The following is a 17,628-nucleotide window of genomic DNA, read 5'->3' as shown; positions in this document are numbered from 1 at the left end:
AACACTCTGCAAGCCATCTGGTGTATCACTTGGGGTAGTGCTGCCAGTTGTTAGGGCCCAAGTATCTGAGTGGCTCTATTTGGGATATACAACTCACTGTGGACTGGGATGCAGTGAGAGAATACACCCCTAAGTATTGCTAACCTTATCCAAACCAACTGGTCATACATTTTTGCTTAGATAGGAAACTGGTCATAATAGAAGAAAAAAATGTATTAGTTATATACTCACAGAATTCAAAGAGAAATATTAGTCAAATTTGAATATATGAAACAGTGATCTTTTTAAAAGTTTTATATTTTCTGGTCAGGCACAGTGTATCATGTCTATAATCCCAGCACTTTGGGAGGCTGAGGCAGGAGGAACACTTGAGTCCAGGTGTTTGAGACCAGCCTGGGCAACATAGTAAGATCCTATCTCTAAAAACCATTTAAAAAACAGCTGCATATGGTGGCGTATGCTTGTAGTTCCAGCTGCTTGGGAGGCTTAGGCGGGACTGCCTGAGCCTGGGAGAGTAAGGCTACAGTGAGCTGTCATCATGCCACTGCACTGCAACCTAGGCAACAGAGTAAGACCCTGTCTCCACACACACAAAAAAAGTTTCTTTTCACAAGTGATACAAATGTCACTGTAAACATTTTTAAAATACAGACTAGTATTTATGTGTGTGCACTCATTTTCATGGAGGATAGGTACCAAAGTGTTGACTGTGGCCATTGCTTGATGACTGATGGGCTTTAAGTGATTATGGTTTTGTATGCTCTCATTTTCCTCCAATAAACACCTATTACTTAAGTAATGTTTCCAAAAGGAGAAAAAAACCTCAAGAAAATATAAACAACAAAAATATCCATGTTCTCTTCACCCAGAAATAACCACCATTTAGATTTTAAATTCATCTCCAAGTTTTTTTTCTATGTATGTTTTTTCTCATACAAAAAGGAACACAGAATGAAGGGTTTTGCTTTTTTTTTTTTTGATGTATTCCACTCACTCCTTCCCAGTCAATAAATGTAACATTTATAATTGTTACATGGCATTTCACTGTAAGACTATACAATCATTTCTTTAACCAACCCCCATGATTAAGCACAATGTCTTCTGGAGGCACATCACGTAACACAGGGTCTTAGAATACTATTGGTAAACGACTGGATGCAAACCATCTGGTTGACCTTCCTTCATCTCCGAAGTAAAGTAATGGCTGTGGAATAAAGCTTGAGGGTAGGGAAAGGCAAATATGTGCATGCATGTTCAAAAAAAAGATTAGCGTGTGCCTTCCTAAGACAGACGAGCCTGGTAAAGATAATCACTATGTGTCTTCACACCATGTCGGTTCTTGGAAATACTCTTGTGCAAGTCTCATGGTATTCCCTTACTGATAAAGCAGGCAGAGGCACATACCTGGTGACTTGGGCTGTCGCTCTCCTTCTAATGAAAGTCGCTCTGGTGTTTTGATGAGAGACTTAACCCCAGGATTTTGATTAATCATATAAAATGGACAAAGCACACCATCTGTTGAAAGTAACATGAGAACTGGAGTAGGAGGAAGAGTCTTTTCATCATCTGTTAAAAAAGAAAACAAAAGCAATAAAAGAACCAAGTCAATTTAAGGGCCTGAGGCTGGAAGGCAAAGACTGCCCTCAACATGAAGAGGGTTTAAGGGACTCATCTGAATAGCAGCTCAAGTTAGTCTGTTCTGATTTTAGACCTGAATAACCTTCCATGCACCAGCTAAAGAGAGCTCCTGCCGCTATCGGATCACCATCATCCTGCTGGGCCCTGCCTAGAAGCTCCATCAGTCACCCAGTAGCTCTGACTCTCCCAAAGGTCCCTTAGTTTTTACGAGTGTCTCAGTGTTCAGGAGGTAGGCTTGGCATTCCCCTGACCAAGACAAGAGTATCTAGGAAGTACTTGGGTCATTAGGAAAATGAGACTAGACTCTTCGGAATGGACAGGACACAGAAAGATGAGTCAAACTACTTAATCCTCATTCACAGTTGAATGACAAGTATGTATTTTATCAATTAAGGTTTCAAGAGAATCAGAGCAAATGAGCTAATCAGAACAAATACTCTTGCCTAATCAGGGAAAGAACAAGCAACTTAATGGTGCCTGATGGGGACACCTCTCTAAACTTAAGTACCAGATGGCAAAGACTGTTTCTTTTGTGGCACTTTTACATTTCAATGACTACAGCATAGCCAAGCTACTGCAGGGAAGATCTATTCAAAACACATATCCAGGCCCTATTTGGAAATCATGGGCCTGAGATCTCTATTTTCTAATCCTTGCCTTCAAACCAAGTACTGGTGTGCAGTACCAGCTTCGGGTATTGCTTCTTTGGGAGGTCACCACGGAATTGGACTGGACAAAGAAACCAAGCCATAAAATCCTGGCTTGTTCTATATTTCAACCAGATTCTAAGTACACCCAGACATGTGCAAGTGTGCAAACATATACCCACACATATACACAGTGTCTGGCCTTGGTCTCATCAACGAATATCCATTCAAATCAGTTCAATGTTGTCACAATACAGCCTATATCACTCTTCAGGTAGAAATGTGCTGCCAGAAGCTACAAGTGCCCAGCAGAGCAGACTGTCAGTAACATGTAACTGATGTTTCAATATTAACCCTAACTAGAAAGAAGACTATTTCTGCACTAATTACCAGGCTACACTTACTGATGGTGATTTCCACTTGGTTCGTATAGTCTACCGCAACTCCCATGGGCAAGGAGTCATCACTCTTGTCTGTCACTGGCAATTCGGCTCGACTAGAATCCTCCAGTAGCCAAGATTCCCAATTAATCTAAAAAAAAAAAGAAGAAGAAAATGCCACGGTGGTTAGAGCTTTGCATTGGGTCCTCCTAGCACTGTTCAAATAGGAGAGAACAGAGATGCCTCACTTGGTTTAGATGTATATGTTGACTAGGAGGCTCTGAAATCTGGGAAGATGGTCTAAAAGCCAGAAGTACCCCCAGCAAACGGGAAGTTAATTTTCCAAATCGACCCCCTCTCTATCTGCTCCTGGTGTACCAAGCCCCTGCCTTGTGAATAATCACTATCATGAACACTTTCTGAGGTGCGTTCCATGACAACTAGGTAGACTGCTGACCATGAGGGACAAATCCAACAGCTGCAGTCAGCCAGTCAATACCTGCTCCTAGACATTTTGGATTGGGACCAGGAACTCCAGCTCATCTCTACTGGAGTCTTTCACAGAGACGCATATAAGGCTGGCCTGTGCTCAGATGCCCTGTGCCCAATCGTCTATAGAGACAGAAATAACCTTAGTTCTTCTCTTCCCAGTTCTTGGTACCAGCTCCTCAGAATGGTCAGCTTTCCTGTCCCTACAGTCCTTGAGAAACTACTAAGTCTTTCTAGTAAACTCCCTTTTTGCTTAAGTTTGCTTGGATAGGCTCTGTCCCTTCCAACAAATGACTTTTGGTTTTTAAAATCACTAACAGTTTGCCTAACTTTCAGTGTTGACCAGACTGGGAAGCATGAATCACAGAAGAGTGCTTAATGACTAACAAAGAAAAACAGGCTGGATGCAGTGGCTCACGCCTGTAATCCCAGCACTTTGGGAGGCTGAGGCAGGTGGATCATCTGGGGTCAGCAGTTTGAAACCAGTCTGGCCAACATGGTGAAACCCCGTCCCTAGTAAAAATACAAAATTAGCTGGGCGTGGTGGTGTGCAACTGTGGTCCTAGCTACTTGGGAGGCTGAGGCAGAATCACTTGAACCCGGGAAGCAGAGGTTGCAGTGGGCTGAGATCACACCACTGCACTCCAGCCTGGGTTACAGAGTGAGAAAAGAGAAGAAAAGAGAAGAGAAGAGAAGAGAGGAGAGGAGAGAGGAGAGAGGAGAGAGGAGAGAGGAGAGGAGAGGAGAGGAGGGGAGGGGAGAGGAAAGGAGAGAAGAGAAGCAAAGCAAAAAAAGGAAAAGAGAGGAGAGGAGAGGGGAAGAGAGAAAGAGAGAAAGGAAAAGGAAGGAAGAAAGGAGAAAGAAAAGAGAGAGAGTGAAAGCAAGAAAGAAAGAAAGGGAAAGCAAGCAAGCAGTTCAGGAAAGAGAATGAAATCACACTACGTGACTTAGCTATGGAGCAGGAAACAGACACATTCATATTAAACAAAACAATCTCAACTTTTAAAAACAATCTACAGTTAAGATAAAGACGACTTAATCATTGTAGGGCAGAATGCAGTTTTACAAAAGAGAAGACACAGGTAACAACTGGAAGGATACTAAGGGAAAGGGTGGGAGTGCTAAGACATTCCTCTCACAAAGTGGAAGATCAAGAGTTACCACCAGGCCGGGTGCCATGGCTCACGCCTGTAATCCCAGCACTTTGGGAGGCCAAGACGGGCGGATCATTTGAGGTCAGGAGCTTGAGACCAGCCTGGCCAAAAAAGCAAAACTCTATCTCTACTAAAAAATACAAAAATTAGCCAGGCATGTTGACGCAGGCCTGCAGTCCCAGCAACTTAGGAGGCTGAGGCATGAGAATCACTTGAACCAGGGAGGCGGAGGTTGCAGTGGCACCACTGCACTGGGTGACAAAGTGAGACTTGGCCTCAAAAAATAAAAATAAATAAATAAATAAATAAATAAAGATACCACCAGAAAGGAAGGTAAAAAACACCAATTAAAGTTACAAAGGTTCACCAAGATAAGAAATTAAAACAATGCTGTAACTCTTGAGAGGAAGGAGGGGACTGGGGGCCATATGTGAGCTAGATCATCATTTGCCATACAGTCAATAAGGTCTAAAACTAATAACCAATTACTAGTCATAAAGCAGATTTTTCTTTAGGGATAAGGTGGCAGCATTATAAGAAAATGTTTACCAATTAAAAACGGTTCCCTCTAGAAAGTAAACAGATAAGGCAGGGGTGATTCTTTTTTTATAAGCCCTTCTCTACTATTTACTTTTAAAAAACATGAACATAAATTATTTTGATAGAAAGTAAAAACAAAACTGTATTTTTAATGTGTGAACACATGAAATACTTCTGCTAACAGGAAATTATTACTGAAGTCGATCTAAGATAGTTCTAGAATAGCAAATCAGATGGCTGAATTCTGGCCTCATCCAAAGGCAGCCACCCCTAGACAATGAGAACCATGCCCCTCCTAATGGGCCACCCGGAAAGTGACAGATAAATGCCAATGGTTGAAGAGGTACAAAGTACCTATGCATGGGTGGAACACAAAGTCATATGGGGAGGAGAAGCACTTGTTTCTTATTTACAAGGGTGCACTAAAGATTTTTAAGCTCAAGGCAGTTTTAAAAAGAAGATTCCCCTTCTTTTGTTGTGCCCTCTCTGTAGTCAGTCATTCTGCACAATCTACAAGTGGATAGCGCACCACCACTACCTGGGCCCACCGTGTCCCTGCAAGAAAGACAAAGTGAAAGAAGGTTCTTATATGCAAAGGTGCTTTGCTCTTTCTGGCAGTTTTTCAAAGTCAAACAGAAAGTATTTCTGGTGAATCACAATTTAGTGTCATCTGCATGTTTTTCTTTCATAATTGAGGATGGATTATTGTTAAATTGTATAGAAGGAGTAGGTTCAAGTAACAGGAAGAAAACAAAGATGACAAAATAGGACAAGGCAGAAAAAGCCTCCTATGCATCGGGCATACTCCAGTTGGAGGTTAACTGCATAGCATGTTTCCACAGATCAGGGATGGATCCTAAAAGAACAGAAGTGAAGGAAGTACTAAGTCTGGCACCCGTGTTTCTCCATGCAATAGCCAAGCCATTTGGCCAAGGCACTCTGTCACTGAAGCTTTGCTGTCATGCAGAAACTTGATAAAACAGATGTGAGACAATGTACACCCTAACCACACACAAAAAAGAAAGTACCACAAAAGTGACAAAAAAGATTTACCTGATCACTTTGTCGAGCAAGGATACTAACTTCTGTTGAAGCCGCAGATGCTGCCAGCACTAAATCCCTTAAAGAATAAAACCAGAGACCATTACATTCAAATACAGCAATAGTTCTCTAACTTGGGTCTGCAGGTAACATCTGTGAGGGCTGCCTCCACGTGTCAAGGAGAGAGTAAGGTTTTCTATCTGGTTGAACAAAGGTGGGAAGATTCTAGATATAAAGCTGAACTTTCTAGTTTCTGTGAGAAAGCCCTATAGAATCAGCTCACTGCCTACCTACACGAAGACAAAGGAAAGACACAACAGAATCAAGTCAGAGTTCACAATTAATATGCCACCCAAAGGCAGAATAATGTAGCTAGAGGGATGGAAGCTTTGCTTCCAATGCAGAGTAATCTGCATTCCAGTGGGCAACTCTGCTCTCAGAAGGAAACTTTTAATATATTCCTTGAGTATCAGTATTTTCATAAGTCATCACTAGGGGTTATTGAGAAAATTAGATTTTTGAAATTAGTATGTATTTCATATAAATAACTCAAGATTACAGAAAAAGAAATAATAGACATTATCAAGAATAAGCTGAAAATACGTTCAAGGTATCTCAGCCTCCATTTTCCTCTATAATAGAAAAGATTTCAGGCTGGGTGCTGTAGTTCACACCTGTAATCTCAGTACTTTAGGAAGCCAGCCTGAGCAACATAACAAGATCCCATCTCTACCAAAACACAAACAAACAAAAACTTTAAAACTAAGCCAGGTGTGGTGGCATGTGCCTGTAGTCCCATCTAGGAGGCTGAGGTGGAAGGATCACTTGAGCCTGGGAGTTCCAGGCTTCTGTGAGCTACAATCGTGCCACTGTACTCCAGCCTGGGTAATGGAGTGAGACCCTGCCAATCCATCCATCAATCAATCAGAAAAGATTTCAACATGGGACAAGGCGACTCAGGTGTGATCTTCCAGTGAGAGCAGGAATGCCCTGTCCAGACTCTCTGCTCACCATTCCTCAATGTAACTGAGGTAGTAATGATGCTGCCTCTCCGTGCAGCTGCCGTAACAGGGCTCCATAAAGTTCACAAATATCTCTGGGTGCTTTTCTTCTTTTTTCTACAATGAACAAAGCAAGAAAAAAATTAGGTGCGATTTTTCTTGGATCCTACAGTAAAAGAATCTCAAATGATAAATCATTTAAAGTTGTATGAGAATATTCACTCAAAGTCTAAGTTCAGATATAGGGACATAGTATAAATGCAGCACTCAGTACAAGGAGTACAAACGTTGGCCATCAAGCGAACTGCATTTAAACTCTGTTCTGCCACTTTCCGTCCATGAGAGAGGCAGATTTTTCAACCTTCCTGATACTTAAGTGTTTTCATGTGTATACTAGATCTCCCAAGCCTACTTCAGAGACTACTGTAAGTGTAAAATGAAATGATACATATAAAACTTCCAGCCCAGTACGTGAAACATAAGTAGCAGTTAATAAATACTAGTGTTAATATTATCCCCTAGAATAGAAAAAACCTCTAACTAATCTTAAAAGAAGGCATCTAGATAAATATTTAAAAAATTCAACCTTATTAGAAACCCAAGAGTTAAAAACAAGACATCTTTTTCAAATATCATATTGGCCTCCCTTGATACCCAATCTCAAACACATACCAGTCATCATCTGTCCCTAACACAGCTTTATTTTCTCCATCACTCTTACCAGTCCTTGATCTCACACTTAGTATTGACTATCCCATTAGAATGTAAGCCCAGCCAGGTGTAGTGGCTCAGACCTATAATCCTAGCGCTTTGAGAGATTGAGGTGGGAGAACTGCTTAAAGCCAGGAGTTTGAGACCAGTGTGGGCAACAAAGCAAGATCCCACCTCTACGAAAAATTTAAAAACAGCTGGGTGTGTTGGTGCATGCCTGTGGTCCCAGCTACCTGGGAGGCTGAGGCAGGACGACGGCTTAAGCCCAAGAATTTGAGGCTGTAGTGAGCTGTGATCACACCACTACACTCCAGCCTGGGCAACAGACTGAGACTCTGTCTCTAAAAAATAAGTAAAAATTATCAACAACAACAAATTTAAAACCATACAAGCAAGGCCATCACCTTGATCACTGCTATATACTCAGCTTTAAAGCAGTGCCTAGCACATTGTTGGCATTAAAAATTTGAGAGCAAACGAAGTAATTTTAAAAATCAAGATATTGTCTTGCTCTTCTAAAATTTCTTTATCAAGTTAACCAAGACCCATAGTTTATAACTTAAGCAAAATCATTTTTTTTTTAACTTCATACCAAAACAATAGAACACGCTGTGGACACTCTTAACTTTGGACCCCAGGCCCATGGTACAGCATGGAAACCTTATACCTGAAGTTGCAGAATCACTGCCAGTAAGTAAAAGAACCTGAAACCAGGCCAGGTGCGGTGATGCACACCTGTAATCCCAGCACTTTGGGAAGCCTAGGTGGGCAGATCGCTTGAGCTCAGGAGTTCAAGACCAGCCTGGGCAACATGGCGAAACCCCATATCCACCAAAAAAAAAAAAAAATACAAAAATTATCCAGGCATAGTGGTGTGCACCTGTAGTACCAGCTACTCAGAAGGCCAAGGTGGGAGGATCACTTGAGTCCAGGAGGTCCAGGCTTCAGTGCGGTGAGATCACATCACTGCACTCCAGTCTGGGTGACAGAGTGAGATCTTGTCTCAAAAAAAAAAAAAAAAAAAAAAGAGTTTCTTCAGATTGTGGTGTATTTTATTGTGCTCCTATGTAAGATGAAGAATTAACTATTAAAATTACATTTTCAACATACCAAAAAAAAAAAAAAAACACCCACAAACACAAAACAACCTTGAAATCAAAGCCTCCAGCTTTATTAGAAGACTTCACTAATTCTCAAACAATGAAATTTCTTTCACATGCATACCGGCAGGAGAGCCATCACCACATCCGGAGACGTTTCCAGGGTCCCATCTGCAGCAGCATACACTATTGTGAAGACGTATGTACCGATCCACAGCACATCCAGAACTGAAAGACACATCTTAATCAGTAGGTCATAAAAATGACAGCAACCAGATACAACCAAAAGCAGCTTATGTTTGGAATAGCCACTGCATGCTATAATACACACTATGGATTAAAAAAAAAAAATCAAAGGCCCAAATTTCATTGACTAAATATAACTCACAGGTACAAAGATCCAAGAAGCCCAAACTCATCCCCAAATGGTAATTTTTCTGCTGGATTACAATCAGGGCAAATTATGAAGAATTGTAATAAAAAGTCGGGATCCATTTCATGTCATTTACCGTGAAACACAGATGTCACCCAGAGGGCCATAATTTACACTGACTTAATTAGCTGTTTGAAATAGTGACATTATTCAAAAAGCAAACACCAACACCTCACTGAGCAGGTACATTACATGATTTTGAATTTCTGTAATATACATAACATGTCATTAGAGGTCAGCCCAATAAGAAAAGCAGTTGTTACCTCTGACAGGATGATCTGACTCATAAAACGGAGGACAAGGAATGACTTTTTTTTCCTGCAAAGTCTGAAAGAGATTTGGAGGGCAAAATAAAGTATCAAATGAAACAATCCCTAAACCAATCAAACTATCAAATCTAATCTATTCCTTAGATGCCACCTGTTCCATCTCCTTGGCCAGGTGAGACTGAAGACACAGAACAGTGCTATCTACTTCCAGGACTTTGTCCTACAGAAATGTATGAAGGTGGCCGGGTGTGGTGACTCACGCCTGTAATCCCAACACTTTGGGAGGCCGAGGCAGGTGGATCACCTGAGGTCAGAAGTTCAAGAATAGCCTGGCCAACATGGCGAAACCTTGTCTCCACTAAAAATACATAGCCAGGCATTGTGGCGGGCACCTGCAATTCCAGCTACTTGGGAGGCTGAGGCAGGAGAACTGCTTGAACCCAGGAGGCACAGGTTGCAGTGAGCTGAGATCACGCCACTGCACTCCAGCCTGGGCGACAAGAGCAAAACTCAGTCTCAAAAAAAAAACAAAAACGCATGAACATGTTCAGATATAGGTAATGAGAGTAGTCAATGCAACACCATTCACAGCAGCAACACCACTAGCACTGATGCAGATAGTCATCAATAGTGGAATAAGGCTGGGCGAGGTGGCTCATGTCTGTGATCCCGGCGCTTTGGAAGGCCAAGGTGGGCACACTGCTTGAGCCCAGGAGTTTGAGACTAACCTGCGCAACATGGCAAAACCCTGTCTCTACAAAAAATACAAAAATTAGCTGTGCATGGTGGCAAGCACCTGTAGTCCCAGCTACCTAGGAGGCTGAGGCGGAAGGATCACCTGAGTCCACGAGGCTGAGGCTGCAGTGAGCCATTATGTTATCACACCACTGCACCCCAGCCTGGGCAACAGAGCAAGACCATCTCTCAAAAAAAAAAAAATTTAAGGCAAACAGCAAAGCAAGAAAATTAAATAAATTGCATTATCTTTTTACAGGTTAGTGCCCTAAAAGATTATGTACCAAATTTCATGTAACTTTCGGTAATAACAAATAAGAAACATAATCTTAAACCTACACCACATACATTCAGCACTCTGCTCCCCTCCTCGCCAGAGAACAGTCTCAAGGAAGAAGGCACAACAAAGGCCTTAGCACCACCTGTGAATCCCTCCTTTGTGTCCAGGCTCAATAAATACATGTGGGTTCCTTGCAACTCAATTGATATTGAAGGATATGTGTGAACATTATCTCAAGAAATTCACAGAGAGGATGACAGAGTGCACATGCAACAACAAGAGTACCCATTTTCTTTAGTGCCCATAGTTAGAGAAACAGACCCTTAAAGACGGACTCAGTGAAAAGACAAATACTGTGCTTTAACCCAGAGTGATTCTGCATTATCAACATAGCTTTTTCACTAACTCTTTTCCCTTAAGCTCTGTTTTTATGGAATGTACTGAAAGAGTTGGGGAACAGTGCATAGCGTATTATCGCATTTTACATAAAAAACAAAACAAAACAAAAATGCAGCTACACATAGACTGTTTGTATAACATCCAGAAAAGTCTGGAAGGCTACCTACTCAACACAACACAGTGGGTGCCTCTGGAAGGAGGACTACGGGAAGGAAGGGAAGAGCTCCACTCTTCACTCACTGATGGATTTGTTACAATGAGTATAAATTACTTTGTAATAGGAAAAACAAGAAAGATACTCCCAAACCACCCCCCAAAAAAGGGAGCAACTTAAGAAAAATTCTGAAGTTCAAGATAAGAACTTACAGGAAGATACTGGACCACAGTTCCATTCTGTTTTCCCACTGCCAGCTGCTTTCCTTTGGGGCTCCAGCACACTGAGCAAAGACAATATTACCAAATAAAAACAAGAAAATGGAGCAAACCAATGAGATCTATCACACACAGTTAATTATCAATTCTCATTCCTCTGTCAGTCCATGGAAGATTGTAGGATCATCCCCATTCGGCAAAGTGGAAAAAAGTAAAATCATTTTAATGACATAAGCCAACTGATTTATCACTGGGCTTATTGAATTGAAAGCTAAAAATGCTTTTTCAATAGATTACTGTCCAGAAAGCTGCAAAATACAGAAAACTCTGTAGTCTTTAGATAAGACAAGCAGAATAGTGAAGGTTTTCAAATACCAAGAAATCACTAGCCGGGCACAGTGGCTCACGCCTGTAAACCCAACACTTTGGGAGGTTAAGGTAGACAGATCACTTGAGGTCAGAAGTTTGAGACCAGCCTGGCCAACATGGTGAAACCCCGTCTCTACTAAAACATACAAAAATTAGCTGGGCATGGTGGCACGCGCCTGTAATCCTAGCTACTCTGGAGTCCGAGGCAAGAGAATTGTTTGAACTCAGAAGGTGGAGGTTGCAGTGAGACGAGATTGCGCCACTGCACTCCAGCCTGGGTGACAGAGCAAGACTCCGTCTCAAAAAAAAAAAAAAAAAAAGAAATCATTATCCTGCTCCCATTTAATATTTCAAATGCTTTTCCCCATGAAAGCACAAGTGATTTTCAGAGTACCACCATTACAGATCCAGAAACAATTATTCTCAAAAAACACTTCTAAATCAGCTGTACCAAAATATTTCTCCAGAAAACCCAAGTACATTCAGGTTAAATTATGTATGCTGCTTAGCTTCACGGACATGAACTATGGGTATAAAGAATACTCTCAGCCGGGCACAGTGACCCACACCTGTAATCCTAGTATATGCGGGTGGAGGAGGGCAGATCACTTGAGGTCAGGAGTACAAGACCAGCCTGGGCAACATGTAGAAACCTTGTCTCTACAAAAAATACAAAAATTAGCTGGACAAGGTGTGCATGCCTATAATCCCAGCTATTTGGATGGCCGAGGCACGAGAATTGCTTGAACCCAGGAGGTAGAGGTTGTAGTGAGCTGAGATGATGCCACTGTACTCCAGCCTGGGTGACAGAGTGAGACTGTCTCAAAAAAAAAAGAACTCTTCTATCCTTAACCTCCCTCACCATGTTAAAAAACAAAACAAAACCAGCTATCCACTTTTACTTCTAGAAATCAATTCTTAAGTAGATGACTACGATTGTATGTTACAATGTGAGAGCCTTTATTACTCACCAGAGGTTACGGCTACAGTGGAAGGAAGAGTTGCACATACTTTCACTGTTTCCGTGACTTGCAGGACAGCAATACTACCATCAGCCAGACAAACTGCCACCATGGAGGGGACAGTGGGGTTCCACTTCATATCAATCACCATGCCTCCTGCATCTTTCAAAAGCTTATGATAGGCAAATGGACGTTTTTGCTGTTTAGCCTTTTAAAACAAATATGCATAAGTGAAATAAGTTAACAGATTAGTAAATGCACAAACATTTAATACTCAATGGAAATTACTGAATATACAAGTTATCTCAAATCAGTTTATTTTTCTCCATAACCATAAAAAAAGATTTAGCTTTATACATCAATCTATTTACTATAGACAATTTCAACACAACTTTGAAAATGGCAATCAATTATTCTAACATGCTTAGGGGGACTCTCAGCAGGGGAATGCACAATTGCAAAATAACCAATAAATAGCAGACACTAGATTAAAATCTTGGCTCTGCTTCTTAATAGTGCTGGGACCTTGGACAGTTAAACTCTGAGCCTGTTTCTCTACCTATAAAATGAAGATGACAGTACCTACTACAGAAGGTTGTGGTAGGCATGAACGAGGGACAAGGCACATAAAGCACTTAGCACAGAGTCTGACACACAGTCAGTATAAACACTCGCTATTATTATTATCATTCTTAAACTGCTTGAAATGGAAGAACATTGCATTATGAGGCAAAAGACCCAAAATGTAGGAACTTTTGACATTGTCTATTAATCTATGACTTTGGGCAAGTCACCTAAGCCTCCTGATAACAACTTAGGGCAGATGGCGTTATGAAAGGATTTCTTGAAGTCCCTTCTGTCTCAAAGATCTATGATTCTATAATGAAGGATTTTTTTTAACCCATATTTTAATCTAGAGAGAGACTTCAAGGGTTAACCTATGAAGCTTCCGAGTTACAGTTCAACACAAGGAAATCTGCTTAGGGTTCTCATGTTGACATCACAGTATAACAGTAGCTTACCTCATTTGATAATGTGCGAACATCAAAAAAAGCAATAATGGAACCATATTCACTGGACATCATGCACACAGAGAGTGTGAGGTTATCACAGCTCAAGGCCAGGTGATGGATTGGGAATTTCATAGGAACTAGTAAGCCTTGGACTTTATCAACTATAAAAACAAAAAAATACAAAGCAGAAAACAGTATGTTCTAAGCATAAAGCCACAACCTCTATCCAGTTCAACGTGAAAAAATTTTTGCATCTACATAAACACACATACACCCCAATACCTAGTTATACAGATAAATCTTTACTTTCTTAAGACATATAATCATGCATTAAGTATCCCAGGAATTCTTCCTCATTCTATCTGGGGAAACTAACTGTGGCTGTTGCCCTTGTTGAAAATATTTTTGCAACAATGCTCTAAATAGTACACACTGCCAATAGTTTGGATCGTACTGTTGTGCCAACTGAAAACCCATGCCAATAAAACCCTTCACCCAGAGCGCCAGAGCCTAAGTTCAACTGAGCAAAAATAAAAGCATGGCATAATGGTTAAGTTCTTCCCTCTTGAGCTGAGAAGAACAACTCATGTAAGGAAAAGTACAAAGGACCAAGGAGAAAATCTAGAAAGGCTTCCATTAACCTTCTTGGGAGTCAACCTTCAAACTGACAGCAGTGTTCATTTTAGTATTAGAATGACTTCTTGGGAAGGAAACACAAGAGCATGCCACCACACTCCTCTCTCTACTTTGCAACATAAACCAGGGAACTTACCTATTTTATTGGGATCATCTCCGGGTTTATTTTGAATAAGAAGATTTTTAGTAGGAAAAATCTGCAAGCCACTGGCTCCACCAGCAAAGACCAGACCATATTTGTTGGACACAGCAAGCAGACTCGAGCGTTCCTTGGGCAATTCCTCAGGGGAGTCAAAGATTCTTACCTTCTTTAGCGCCCTAAACTGAAAATCCTGTTGTGAAGAATCAAAACAAGATCAATTCAATAAATAAAGAAATTAAAACAAGTTATATTCAGTAGACCCAATTTCAGTACAACAAAAATATATATTACTGAGAACACGGTCTGTCTCAGTTGTTTTTTTTTCTTTTTTGAGATGGAGTCTCGCTTTGTCGCCCAGGCTAGAGTGCAGTGGGCGATCTTGGTTCACTGTAACCTCCGCCTTCCAGGTTCAAGCAATTCTCCTGCCTCAGCCTCCCAAGTAGCTGGGACTACAGACGCCCACCACCATGCCCGGCTAATTTTTGTATTTTTAGTAGAGACAGGGTTTCATTATGTTGGCCAGCCTGGTCTCGAACTCCAGACCTCAAGTCATCCATCTGCCTCAGCCTCCCAAAGTGCAGGCTCACAGGCGTGAGCCACTCTGCTCGGCCCTCAATGTTTTCTGACATGGAACGCTTCACGAATTTGTGTGTCATCCATGTAAAGGGGCCATGCTAGTCTTCTCTGTATGATCCCAATTTTATATGTGCTGCCAAAGGGAGTGTGAGATTACCATCTTCTAAGTCTGTGATTCTATTAATAAACCTTTTTTTTCTTCTACCCCAGCATATCTGAGGAATATGACACAATTCCATTAGGTGGCTCACCACAGGTGGTGATTCTCAAAAAATAATCACTATTCTAGGCCGACACGGTGGCTCACACCTGTAATCCCAGCCCTTTGGGAGCCAGAGGAGGGCAGATCACTTGAGGTCAGGAGTTCGAGACCAGCCTGGCCAACGTGGTGAAACCCCGTCTCTACCAAAGAATATAAAAAATTAGTCAGGCGTGGTGGCAGGTGCCTGTAATCCCAGTTACTCGGGAGGCTGCGGCAGGCGAATCGCTTGAGCCGGGGAGGTGGAGGTTACAGCGAGCCGAGATCATGCCACTGCACTCCAGCTTGGGTGACAGAGCGAGACTATGTCTTTAAAAAAAAATCACTATTCTAAACATGGTACGTATTACTATGCCCTACGTGCATGTTAGTGATTTACTGTTCGCACAGATGACTAAAATCTTCCTGTATCTTACTTCCTTTCACTATTTAAAACAGATGTAGCCGTTTGCTGCACCCTCATTCTGTCAGAACACATATAAGAACTATTAAACACACCATCCTGAAGTTATCCCTGGGGGGCTCCCACGTTGTCATCACTGGAAACACTTAGCCCTCCCTTTAGGTTCCTGGCTTGAGGCTGATACACCGATATCAAAACAGTCTTCCTAGTCCAGTCAACTAAAGGTTCTGCAGGAGGGATGACCTCCCCTGACTCTATTAGGCAAGCCCGTACCGCCTTACAGAAGTACCGGGAGAGCAAAGGTCTTAAATGATGCTAGCTTTCAGCCCCGCTGTCAAATGTGACTTTAGGGAAATCACTTTCCGAGCCTCGACTTACTCCTCTACGTTAATAACCACTTCGTAGGGCTGTTGCGACGACTACACAGCGACTGGCATACAGCCAACGCTCAATAAACAGCAGTTATTGCCACTATTGTGACCGCCACATGAAACTAGCTAGGGCAACTCAAGAGCCGTGCACGAGACCAGGATGGGGCTGGGAAACTGCATTCGGTGGGGCGAGCACGCCAGTGGCGCGGCAGACGCGCAGCTGAGAGCGGTGAACGCGGTAGTCTGTTCAAGCAGGAGGCGGGACAGCCGGCACCGCGCTTCGCCTTTCAGCTGGGCTCCAAGGCAACGCCAGGACTAAAGAAGGGAGGGAGGACCCAGTTAGTCTCTGACCTTCATCTCCCGCTCGGGAATCATGGCATCCATCTCGTCTCCCATCGCGCCGCCCTCGGTGTGTCGAAGCAGCCAACGCCGCCTCCCACGGCCTTGCCCACAGAACCTAGGCCGCTGGACTGCAAACTTCCTTCCCTCAGCGCCAGCGGCGCGCAGTTGATCTCGCATTTCCGGCGCGCGTTGGTGACGTTAAGCTTGGCCGGGGAGGCCGCGGAACCTAAAAAAGCCGCGTGTTCTCCCGGCCGCCGCTCCCCATTGGCCAACTCGCGCTGAATAGGGGCGTGGCCGTGGGGCCCCGGCGCCTGCGCCCTGGATCTTCCTGGTGCCGCTCCCGCCTTCGCAGCCAGCGCGGGTTCCCTTAGTGTAAATCTCTCTTCTTGGGTGGCCCATGCCTAAGCGAACTATGCTTCTTGTTCCTCTGACAACTGACAGTTCCTCTTAGATGTAGGCTGGCTATTAGTAGCTTCCGATTCAGATAAGTTAGGAACTTGACAGATGTTTTCAGTGGGCTACTTTAGAGAGAGGCTTTGGGCTATGCAAGGGGAGGAAGGGAGGTTCAGAAAAACCGGGTCCGGGGGTCGCCAGTGTGGAAGGTGGAAGGCTGGAAGGGGAGATTAAAGGGCACCGAAGACCAGCTTTGTTTGCTCCTATCAAGGTGATCATTTCCAGAGCAAGAGCCATATTCACCTCTAGTTGTACGAGTTTGTGCCACGTCCTTTGCAAAAACCTTCAGATGTGGGAGCTCATGTAATCTTGAAGACTTCTAGTCATCCTAGGGGTTATTATTTAATTGATGAGGTAGGCCAGGCGCCGGTGGCTCACGCCTATAATCCCAGCACTTGGGAGGCCGAGACAGGAGGATTGCTTGAGCCCAGGAGTTTGAGACCAGCCTGGGCAATATGGCGAGACCCCGTCTCTACAAAAAACAAAACCACAAAAATTAACCAGCAGTGATGGCATGCATATGTAGTCTCAGCACACTCAGGAGGCTGAGGTGGGAGGATTGCTTCAGCCCAGGAGGTCGAGGCTGCAGTAAGCTGTGATTGTACCACTGCACTCCAGCCTGGGTAACAGAGCCACACCCTGCCTCAAAAAATAAAAATGCACTGGGCACAGTGGCTCATGCCTGCACGCAGCACTTTGGGAGGCCGAGGTGGGTGGAACACCTGTCAGGAGCTCGAGACCAGCCTGGCCAACATGGTGAAACCCCACCTCTGCTAAAAATACAATTAGCCGGGCGTGGTGGCTGACGCCTGTGGTCCCATCTACACAGGAGGCTGAGGCAGGAGAATGGCATGAACCCGAGAGGTGGAGGTTGCAGTGAGCTAAGATTGCGCCACTGCACTCCAGCCTGGGT

The 17,628-nt window shown here is 43.1% G+C and overlaps 1 protein-coding gene and 1 non-coding gene across 7 annotated transcripts in view; both read right to left on the bottom strand.

Annotated features, from left to right (window-relative positions):
* NUP214 (nucleoporin 214) overlaps window positions 1–16,436 on the bottom strand; it is a 112,593-nt gene extending 96,157 nt beyond the window's left edge. For 4 of the 6 annotated variants that reach the window (XR_012094894.1, XM_008005906.3, XM_073022019.1 and 1 more), the window contains exons 1-11: window positions 16,272–16,434; window positions 14,306–14,501; window positions 13,543–13,694; window positions 12,530–12,728; window positions 11,184–11,254; window positions 9,398–9,461; window positions 8,826–8,929; window positions 6,901–7,007; window positions 5,902–5,968; window positions 2,690–2,816; window positions 1,405–1,566 (exon numbers count right to left, since the gene is read on the bottom strand). Coding sequence is in view for 5 of the 6 variants with exons in the window: in XM_008005906.3 (XP_008004097.3) it covers window positions 1,405–1,566; window positions 2,690–2,816; window positions 5,902–5,968; window positions 6,901–7,007; window positions 8,826–8,929; window positions 9,398–9,461; window positions 11,184–11,254; window positions 12,530–12,728; window positions 13,543–13,694; window positions 14,306–14,501; window positions 16,272–16,316 (1,294 nt within the window). In the remaining variant the exon portion in view is untranslated. Of the gene's footprint in view, window positions 1–1,404; window positions 1,567–2,689; window positions 2,817–5,901; window positions 5,969–6,900; window positions 7,008–8,825; window positions 8,930–9,397; window positions 9,462–11,183; window positions 11,255–12,529; window positions 12,729–13,542; window positions 13,695–14,305; window positions 14,502–16,271 lie in introns of all 6 variants that reach the window. The other 2 variants (XM_073022018.1, XM_008005907.3) reach the window with 1 other exon arrangement.
* Window positions 14,933–15,034, bottom strand: LOC119622349 (U6 spliceosomal RNA). Its single transcript, XR_005239006.2, has one exon. It is a non-coding gene; the product is annotated as a U6 spliceosomal RNA (small nuclear RNA).
* Window positions 16,437–17,628: the final 1,192 nt, after the last annotated feature.

The sequence above is a fragment of the Chlorocebus sabaeus genome, chromosome 12, assembly GCF_047675955.1.
Source record: "Chlorocebus sabaeus isolate Y175 chromosome 12, mChlSab1.0.hap1, whole genome shotgun sequence".
NCBI classification, from domain to species: domain Eukaryota; kingdom Metazoa; phylum Chordata; class Mammalia; order Primates; family Cercopithecidae; genus Chlorocebus; species Chlorocebus sabaeus.
This window is presented reverse-complemented; position numbering and strand designations above follow the sequence as displayed.